Source organism: Pyxicephalus adspersus, chromosome 5 (assembly GCF_032062135.1).
Source record: "Pyxicephalus adspersus chromosome 5, UCB_Pads_2.0, whole genome shotgun sequence".
Lineage (NCBI taxonomy): Eukaryota > Metazoa > Chordata > Amphibia > Anura > Pyxicephalidae > Pyxicephalus > Pyxicephalus adspersus.
Window position 1 is genome coordinate 143,511,331 of NC_092862.1, and position 11,118 is coordinate 143,522,448.

At 41.9% G+C, this 11,118-nt stretch overlaps 1 protein-coding gene across 2 annotated transcripts in view; it reads left to right on the forward strand.

Moving 5' to 3' along the window:
* Nucleotides 1-4,020: 4,020 nt before the first annotated feature.
* The window catches only part of VIPR1 (vasoactive intestinal peptide receptor 1), a 169,792-nt gene continuing 162,694 nt past the window's right edge, over nucleotides 4,021-11,118 (forward strand). Inside the window, exon 1 of one of the 2 annotated variants that reach the window (XM_072412988.1) lies at nucleotides 4,021-4,230. In XM_072412988.1, coding sequence (XP_072269089.1) covers nucleotides 4,183-4,230 — 48 coding nt within the window. In that variant the 5' untranslated portion in view covers nucleotides 4,021-4,182. The remainder of the gene's footprint in view (nucleotides 4,231-11,118) is intronic. The other variant, XM_072412989.1, reaches the window with a different exon arrangement.

Here is an 11,118-nt window from a genome sequence, read left to right on the forward strand (position 1 = left end):
GTCTGTTTTCTATTGATGATGTATGATGTGTCCTCTCTTGTTTGGTAAATTGTTGAGTCTATGAGCTATGTATGATGTGCATTCTCTTTTTCATTATACGTGTGTTGAGTATGTTGCCTATGATTGATATATGATGTGTCCTCATCCCTCTTCCTTACTATATGTGATAATGATGTTTCCTCTTCTCTTCGTTATATGTGCGTTATGTCTGTTCTCCATGAGTGCTGTACGATGTTATCAGACTCATGATTACACGTGTTGGGTATGATCTCCAGAAGTGATATATGTTGTTTCTTGCCCTCTTCATTATATATATGTTGGTGTTTTCTATATGAATCCTTCCCTCTTTATTGTATGTGTTGGGTCTGTTTTTATGAGTACTGAAATATTATTCCTGATTACATGTATGATGGATGTGTGTTGTATAAGTTGTGTATGATGTGTCCTCCTCATGATATGTGTTAGGTCTGTTCCCCATAAGTACTGCATGAAGATCCCTTAGTAATCCTGATAACATGTGTATTGAGTATATTCTCTATAAATGATTTATAATGTGTTTTCTCCATTCTATTATATGTGATAGAGAATTCTACATGAGTGCCGTATCATGTGTCCTGCTTTCTCCTGGTTGCATGTGTATTGGGTACGTTCTTTATAGGTTACGTACAATGTGTCCTCTCCTTTCTGTTCTATAGAAGTTATGTAAAACACATATAGAACAGATCTTCTCTTCATGATATGTGTTGGGACTGTTCCCCATGGGTGCTATGTGCTGATTGGGAGCATTATCTGCATAAATATGGATATTATATGACCCCAAATATGTCCAATAAATGAAGGTTCATGCACAAGTAACAGCTAGTCATTCAAACAGTTTAACTTTCCTAGCGGTAACCTCGAGTCTGACTCAGGGTAAAAAAAAAGTTGCTGAAAGCGGTAACCCCGAGTCACACTCGGGATAGGTAAACCTATGGGAAGTATTGGTAAATACAGCCTTACCTGATCCACCGGCGTCCCGCGTCATCCATCGCCGCGATCCCTGTCTTCTTCTCTCTTCCTTCAGCGTCATCTGCACACGATGAGTCCCTGAGGAGTTCCCGGTGATGTCGGTGCGTGTGTACGTTGCCAGTGGGGCGGGAAATTCAAAATCTATTTGTATTGCATTCAATACAAAATAACTGTACTGAATGCAATATATTGGGTTTATATGTGTAAAAGCAGTACATTGTATTTCATTAACATATATTTTACAGTATAATAAAACATTATGAGTATAATATATATATATATATATATATATATATATAAATATTTTTTTTGTTTATTTAATTTATTATTTTTACATGATTTTGTGTTTCAAACTTTATTATATACACACTATTATATTTTAATGTAAAATAAATTTTCATGAAAAACACCGTACCGCTTTGAGACATATATAACTGGAAAGAAATGAACCGCTAGGGAGGTTAAGAAACATAAAATGCACAGCAATATTGGTTGATATAGAGATAGGAACTTCAATCAACGAAATAGACAGTAAATGAAAATAATGTTGTTAGTAGGTAAACCCCTGTAGTAATCTAATAATGGTTACTACATAATACAGCAATAACAAAATAACAAAACAACATAACAATAACATGGACACATGTAGGACAATGTAAGGTCGCATTCTGGAATAGCTACCTGCTAAGGTGTACATGGGTATCCCAGGAGTCTGATTCCCTAAGAACAGTGCTAACGTCTCCCTTGCCTCCATGCTTCTTGCATGGCTAACTATTCCTTGCTTCCTCTGGCACTATCTGGCTTCCTTCTTCTGCTGGCTTTTGCCTGGCTCTCGCTGGCTACCATTCTCCCAGTCTTATACAGTTAATGCCCATTCAGTATCATTGGAGCTCTTGGATTGGGTACTGGGTCTGATCTGTAAGATGACGATTGGTTGACACCTGTTACACATGTGTAACTTCAGGAATTTAATGGACATCCCAGCTTAAGTTTATATGGGAAACTGGAGCAGAAATGTCTGTGGTCATGTAAGTTTAGGGGTCAACAAAAGGTCCAGCTGGACCATCACCCCAACCCACCTGTCCAGTTATGCATCCATCTTCTGCTGGCTCAGGCTGGATTGATTCATCGCTCCTTGAAGGCCCTTCCAGTAACCAGTTTGTTATGGGAACTGAATCGTGTTTACTGGCATCTGTTTTATTATCTGTTTGTTTATTGTTCTTTGTTGAGGTTTTGATCACTGATTAGGCATCCCCCAAGGGCAGGCATGTCTAAAGTCTGGCCCGGTGGCCAATTATAGCCCATGTTTAGATTTCCACTGGCCCGCAGCCTCTGTCATAAAATCAATAATATGCGGGCCACATATTATATAAAGTACACGTGTACAAAAAAGCTATTTTATATTTCATTGGAGTTGATCAACCACCTTGCAATTGTCGACTGCTACTCAGTGGGCATAATCAGTAGAATGGGAGTCCCCATGTGTGCACAGGGAACCCCTAATGTCATTATAGTAGGTGTGTGCTGTGTGGGGGCCCGCACAGACCACGCCCACTCTGATTCCAAGAACGTGCACTGCGCGGAGCCCGCACTGACACCAGATTCCATGCACTGAAAATCCCTCACGCCACCCTGGTGGGCGTGTGCTGTACCGGCACAGGCCACGCCCAAACTAACCCTGGTTAGTGGTCGGCCCCCACACATTTTCACTTTACAAAATATGACCCTTTTTGCAATAAGTTTGGACACCCCTGCCCTAGGGAATCCAGGTGGCTGTTACCTTGAAAAACAAATTGCAACATTCCTACCCATGTCTTCCTGCATTGCCTAATCATACTTAAAACAAATCTATCTATTAGGATATATAGCCTATAGTGTATGTTTAAGGATGGGAACATGGGGTACCATAAGTACACCTATATATACACACATACACCTACATGTACATAAATATAAACATGTATTCTATCCACATATATCTACAAACAATCTTGGGGTGCAACACTATGTGATAAGTCCTCAGTCCTCCTGATTACATGTGTGTTGGGTATGTTCCCTATAAGTGATGTAGGATTTGTCCTTTCCCCTGCATTATATATAATATGTTTTGATTCTCTCCCCTTCATTTAATATCTGTTCCCCGTTAGTGCTGTGTGATGAGTCCTCCTGAATACATGTTCTCATTATATGTGATAATGTGTTCTCTATGAGTTTTATATGATGGATCCTCTTTATAATGTGTTGGGTCCTCCTGATTACATGTATGTTAGCTATGATCTCTGAGTGATATATGATGTGTTCTCAATCCTCCTAATTACATAAGTTAGGTTTGTTCTCTATAAGTTCTGTATGATGGATCCTCATTTATGATGTGTTGGGGTCTATTCCCTATGAGTGCTGTATGATGATTCCTTCTGATTACACGTGTGTTTGGTATGTTATCTATGGGTGATGTATGATGTGTTATATGTAACAGTGCGCTCCCCATGAGTTTTATATGATGCATCCTCTCCCCTTCCATGTCTGTTCTCCATGAGTGCTCAGTCCTCCTGATTACAGGTGTGTTATCTATGAGTGAAATACCGTCCTCCTTTCCCCTGCAATATATGTCATGGTGAGTTTTCCATTAGTTGTATATGATGGATCCTCTCCCCCATTTATATTATGTGGGGTGTATTATCCCTGAGTGCTATATGATGGGTCCTCTCCCCCCTTTATATTATGTGGGGTGTATTATCCCTGAGTTCTGTATGCCGGGTCCTCTCCCCCATTTATATTATGAGGGGTGTATTCCCCCCGAGTTGTGTATGCCGGGTCCTCTCTCCTCCAGCCCCTCCCCACCCAGCAGCTCTCACCTGCGCTCCCCGCACTGCCCGCTGCAGACTCGCACACGCCAACATCCATCAGGCCCCGCCCCTGCCCCGCTCCCATTGGCTCCGGAGTCCAGGCTGGGCGGGGCTTGCTTTGCTTCTGCTTGATTTCTTAATGAAAAGCTCGGAGCAATGGGCAGGCTGGGAGCTGAGCGCTGCGCTGGGCGGCTTCCCCTTCACTCTGCCCGGATCACTGGATAAGTGCACTACATGGCTCAGTGAGGATCTGCACCTGTTCACACTTCTTGGGAGCTCTATACAAAGTGATTACAAAGTACCGGCAGAAGTGCAAGGATCTGCCGCTATGGAATACTTACCTCTGCTGCTGTGCCTGGCTGCCATGGTCAGCTCGGTAAGTGGACATTTTATTATTCCTATGGCTGGGGGAGAAAACACACAATGCATGTGTCAGATGGGACCAATAGGATGGGGGACCCCCAAATCTGGGGTGGATGAGGAACCCCTAATATATTATATGGATGGGGAACCCTTTATTATATTATATGGATGGGGAACCCCTTAATGTATTATATGGATTGGGAACCCCTTAATATATTATATGGATTGGGAACCCTCAGTATATTATATGGATGGGGAACCCCAGTATATATGATGAAAGACTTTAATGTGTTGGATGAAGAAATTCCCCGTATATGGGTTAAGGGAACCCTAATGTAAAGGAGGACGCCAATAAATACCCTTTTTAATGTACAGCGCTGCATATTATGTTGGCACTATATACATATGTTTATTAATAATAATAATAATAATAATAGTAATAATAATTATCATAATAGCAGAAAGGAACCCTCAATATACAGTATGGAGGGGGGACCCCAATGTATAGGATGAGGAAATTCCCAGTTTATAGAATGAAAGACTCCAATATATGGGTTTAGGGAATCGAGCACTCCAATAAATACCCTATTTAATGTACAGCGCTGCCTAATAGGTTGGCACTATATAAATTAGTTTATTATTAATAATAACAATAATAATCATTATCATAATAGGAGGAAGGAACCCCCAATCTATAGTATGGATGGGAATCCCCCAATGTATAGGATGAGACTACCCAATGTGTAAGATGGATGTGGAAACCCATAATATATGGAATGCAAGAACCCCCCACTATTTATATTAAGGGACTCCAATGTGTTGGATGAAGATATTCCCGGTATATAGAATGAACCCCAATGTATAGGTTAAGGGGACCCTGGTGTATAGGAATTGGACCCCTATATATAGTATGAGCGAACTTCAATGTAAAGAATTGGAATCCCCCAATGTATAGGGTGAGAATTTCCCAATGTAAAGTGTGGGGGACACATTTGAGGAATCCCGATGTATCAGATGATGGATCCCAATGTGTCATATGAATAACCCCCAATGTATAATATGAGAGGCCCCCAATGTATATAATGTGGGACCCCCAATGTATCAGAGTACCCAGTATAAGGAACTCCAGTGATATCAAATAAGAGACCCTTGTTTATGAAATGTGAGACCCCCTTTTGTAATTATTGAGGGACCCCTGATGTTTCCTATGTGGGACCCCTGATGTATGAAATGAGGGAACTCCAATATATCAGATAGGGACCCTCTGTATACTGAATAGGTGCACCCCCACCCATTAAAACGAGGGGGTCCTCATTATATAACATGAGTACCCCCAGCCCTCTAACTATATTAGATGCCATGGGGGGGCTCCAAAATAAACAAAGTGAAAACATAAATTTGTAAGACGGCTTTTGCTTATTTTTGATGCATGTAGTGGGCTTTCTTTAGTATTGTCCAAAGCTTATCCTGTTACACTTTTGTTTTTTCTTTTAATAAGTTAATTCAAAGTAAAATCACCCCAAACTTTCCATGGGTCCAGGGTGCATTTGGGATGCGCTGTCATTTGGCAAGTGAACAACTCCTGGCAGATGTCAAATCATCAATAACACAAGAAAATTGTCGTGTGTGTACTGATTGTGTTACAGAACAAGCGCCGTGAACTTCCAATGGGGCAATAAAAATGTCCATCCCCCCCGATAATAGTTTGCAATCAGAGCAGATTGGCAGCGTGAAGGGGCACTGGTGGCATCTGGCAGTGTGTGGGAATTCCAGTCATTGTTTCTTGCACAGTAGTCGCATTTGCACTAAAGCAGCATTGCATGTTTTTTCCTGTTGGTGGAATGGCAGTGCGTTCTGTGCCAAATCTAACAGCCAGGACAAATATTCTGAGTCACTGATAAACGCCAGGGATGACTGTGTATGATACAGATAGCAGATATTGCTCGGCTATCCAGCTGTCAGGTTGGGGATCTGTGCTTTGCTGAGACTTGTAGTTCTACAAGAGGTCAGCGACACACCAGGATGAGGATCTTTAATTTTATCCATGTGATTGTAATTGTTAAATCTCATTGGACTGGAAATAACTTTTTGTAAAACAAAGTTTTGTGTTGGATTTGTGATGTTGCTGCTCCAGTTGATCCCCTGTGTGTCAATCCCAAGAAATCTACAGCGCTGCGTAATATGTTGGCGCTATATAAATCCTGTTTAATAATAATAATAATAAAATCCTTCCGTAAGGTTGGAGGATATGTTGTCAGCATGCTTGTCATGTCACCTCCAAAACAATGCCAGCGTTCCATTTACTTTGTGCTTTGGTCTTTACTGAGCGATCAGCAGTGGAAAAACTGCAGCTTTTCTGGAAATATCTGACCCTGCAACAGAAAGCTGCATGGGGCTGGGAACTTCGGTCGCTGCTGCGTTCCTGGGGGTTGTAGTAGTTTCAAGTAGCTGCACTCGCATTATTGTGCTTTATAATATTAGGGGGCATTCTAGGGGATTATGGGGCATTGCTTTCCAATTATTCCCGTGGAGTTTAATGCTATAAATGAAGATGAAGGGGATTAGATGCTGCTGGGTACATTCATAATATTTACCCCCAACTCTGATCCACCACCCCATATTGGAGCTTTTGCCTTTTCTGCTGATCCCCTCTTTAATAAACGGGATCATATATGTATAAATATCACAGTTTTAGTAGACAATAGGCCCACCTTGATGATCCTGCCAGTAACTTACTACTTGTCCTAAGGTGACAACACCCTCTTACTGTATTGTATCTAAAGGACAGGGTTGTCACCCTAGGACAAGTCTACAGGACACTGAGAAATGTTTTGTAACCTCAGGGCGATAATAATAACCCCCCTGGCGTTCTCATTCTGTCAGTTTTTTGATGCAAAAAGTGATCCTATTTTTTTTGCATAGAAATTTTTGTTTATATTGTGGGCCTGTAATTCTTAGGATTAACTCCCGGGTATCATAATTATATTTATTTATTATATTATAATCATAAATTATAATTTATTACATATTTATATATCATAATTATAAAATATAATGAAATAATAGACCACAACGATGTAATTAAAAAAAAATGTTTTTAAAAAATTTCTCACTGAAATTTTCCAAGCAAGGGTTCAATATTTTTGATAAATAATAATATAAGTTAATGAGAACGGAGCACAGGCAGAATGCACGGAAAGTTAGGTATGCTTTGGATTTCTGGCAGGATTAACAGATTTATAAAGGTAGGTAGGTTGGACAAGTCTTCAGAGTTATATATGGGGGGGGGGGGGAGGATTAAGGTTTAGGGTCACACTGATGGTGATAAAAGGGTGCAATTTCTGTAGGGGGCATCCGTGAAAATTCAACTATGAACTGGCGGTTGATTGGCTGTTGACTGCCCAGTAACTGCAGCCAAAGACAAAAAAAATTGTGAGAATTGAGCAAGTTCTGATTTTCTCATCCATTTTCTTGGGGAACCCCCGGCTATAATTATTATTATATCCACAGATCACAGTATATTAGTGTGGGGGTCAGTGGGAAGAATTCCTCTTACATTGCTGGCCATTGGGAAGAATGTCACCCTTACAGATAGCCAAAAAGATCATTGGGGTCACTTATACTGACCTGAGAGGTGCAAACTCCTCATTGGTCAAGGAACCCCCAGCAATCTCTGGAGTAACCCTGGTAAATAAACTCTGCTTTAGGGGTAAGGGTATTTGTAGGTTGTATGGGCACAGGTGAGGTAGGGGTATTGGTGGGGTAGGTGGGGCTTGGTGCCAGTATTCAGTTATATCCTTCAATGCTGAGGGCTGTTCCTGGTCCGCAGTCCTTCTCACAGTGAGTTGGCAGAATTTGTAGGAGAAACTAAATCATTTAGGTAGGAACTCCGTATCCTCTTTAGAATATTTTCCTAAGCTGGGTGGGAAGAAGCTGTAGGCGGGTAGTGGCCCCTGTATTGTGACCCAACTTTTCGGTAACCATCCAAAAACAGCCGGGTGGTTACTGACAAGTGTCGGGTGGTGCGCCCCGCTAAAAGGAGCTGGAGAGAAAACTGGACCTGCAGTCTAATACCCATGATCTCCCGTATGATGCCAATCCCGGTGCCCCTTAGTTGTAGATAAATGTGATCAGTTTTGTAGGTCCTCACTTTCTGCATGCTGTTGCTCTCCCATTATCTGGACTCGTTTATTGTGTCGGATCGCCCACATTCCATCCGGCTCAGTCGGTGGCGGTGCTGGCAGGATGACACCGGCTGTCATGTTAATGCTGTTGGCCTTTTAAAGGAGCCAAGAGCAATAAACAGCAAAGCAAACAGTAAGTGTGCGAAGGGCACTGCGGGCAGCTCTGGGCGCGTCACATTATTATAGGGTTGGATAAAGATCATTTTTTATTATTGCAATGACCAGAATGGTAGCACATTGTGTAATGGTATATATGGCTTGTTTGATTTTAGGGTGAGCAGTCCTTGTTTTTTATAAAGAGAAAATGTTCAGATCAATGTTCCTCTAAGCTGCTGATACACATTGTGCATTTGTAAGATTTGCACAGCCCACACAGAACAGCCCTGATACCTTTCCTATGACATTAAAGGTCACCCCCTCCACACTGTGCCTGGACAGTAAAAGGAGAAGCAGCAGACTGATGAGCTCTCTCTGTCACTCTGCTCTCTCCTATCATCAGTTCAATGTTCATCCTTGTGTTGCTTCTTCCTCCACCAATCTAACACCAGATCAAAATCCGTTACTTACTTTGCTTGCATTGCATTTCATTTGTTTTGCTGAATTTAGGTCTGTGAAATTGTGCAGGGTTCTCCCCAGGCCCTTTTAGCTGGGTGCACCACCCGGCACTTTTCTGCACCCACCCGGCTGTTTTTGGTTGGTTACTAAAGAGTTTGGTCACGATACAGGGTCTGCCACCCACCTACAATTTCTTCCCACCCGGCTTAAAAAAAATGTCTGGGTTGAGCACTGATGTGGAATCGGCTCCCTCAGGAAGTAGTTTCAGCAAGTTCTATAGATTGCTTTAAGAAAAAGCTGGATGATTTCTAGAAGCACAGAATATAACTGGGGATTAAGGCTTTAATGTAAAGATAGCAGTGACCGTTGATCCAGGGAACATCCGATTATCTCATAGGATCAGGAAGGATTTTTTTTCCCTTGTTGGAGCAAATTGTACCCAGGGGTATATAAGAGTTTTTTTGCCTTCCTCTGGATCAGCCATAGGGATTTATCTGGGATATGTTTATTTGCCTAGTGGTTAAATTTGATGGATTTATGTCTTTTTTCAATATAACTATGAATGCAGAGCTGCATGAATTTGTATCTTTTTGCATCTGCATGGAGTTCAACTTTAATACCTGGTATGAAAAGAGACAATCACCCCAAATCAGGGGCAGCTAGGAGGTGTGAAGGGTTCAATTTTAATACCTGTGCAGTAATGGAAGGTTCACACCACATACACATTGTATACCCTGGTTTTTGTGCAATGTGTGTATTTTGCTTTCGGTGCCATTTGTACCATGCATTATATTGCTGAGCAGGTTTTTGTTGCATGTTGCAATGCATTTTATATGCTTTGGTTTAATATAATGCTGCCTTACCCGTGCATGACTCAATATTTCTAATAAATGGGTATACACCTCAAATCTATGAAACATAGAACATTTCTGAATAAAAATTGATTTGGAATTTCTGGGTATTTGTTCTAACCACCAATAATGTAACTCACCCAGCAATTTTCTAGGTCGGGCCCTCACACACGCTGCAGTGATGTCTATCTCTTGCTTGCAGTTGTGTTATATTTTCATTGTGCAGCAGGCGAGAATTGTTGACAAGTTTATCACTTAGTGCCGGCTGCTCAGAAGCCGCTGCCTAATGTGTTATCGCGGGCTGGGATTGCTGAGCCAGCTCTCCATACGGAGATAGGGGTTGGGACCGTTGTTGGCCAGGTGTCCCTGCCAAAAGGGTGATAATGTCACTTCTAAGAACTCCTTTCTGAGTTTATGCTGAAAAACATTGGGCCAACCAGTTCATAGGGACAGAGACTGAACATTACTTATACAAAGATATCCTATCATATACTCAACCAAACATCAGCAAGGGCCCACGGCGGGGGTCCTTCTTATGGCCAAGCTGAGGCACTGGATACCCCCTTCATGGGGATTTCTCTTTCTGCTTGATGAAACAAACCAAAAAAAAAGCTTAAAATATATTTTGAAGAGGCTGAAATAGTTGTGTGGTTGATGGTGCTTTTTATTGTTCATTTTTCGGGAACTCCAAGTTTTTGACATTACATCATGGCCGGGCTAGATGGGTGTTGTTAGTGATTGCTGGAGATGATGGAAGGTTCTATGGCGGGAATAATAGTGGGGGGTTGAGGGACACTTATTAGCCTAAATAATAAAGGCACACCCCTGGTTTGTCCCCATTTTTCTGACGCTAAAAAATGAATCCAATAAATAATTGGGTAAATGGGCAAGTGTTCTTTTTTCATCACTAGGTTTAATAAAATGGCTTGATGAGGGTTTTGTGCAAAATGACAATTTATTAGGGGCATTTAGGAGGTATGAAGAGGGACAGTCCCTCCAAATCAGGGACAGTTGGGGATATGAAGAGGGACAATCCCTACAAATCAGGGGCAGTTGGGGGGTATAAAGAGGGACAGTCCCTACAAATCAGGGGCAGTTGGGGGGTATAAAGAGGGATAGTCCCTCCAAATCAGGGGCAGTTGGGGGGTATGAAGTGGGACAATCCCTCCAAATCAGGGGCAGTTCGGGGGTATGAAGAGGGGCAGTCTTCCAAATCAGGGACAGTTGGGGGGTATGAAGAGGGACAGTCCCTCCAAATCAGGGGCAGTTGGGGGTATAAAGAGGGACAGTCCCTCGAAATCAGGGGCAGTT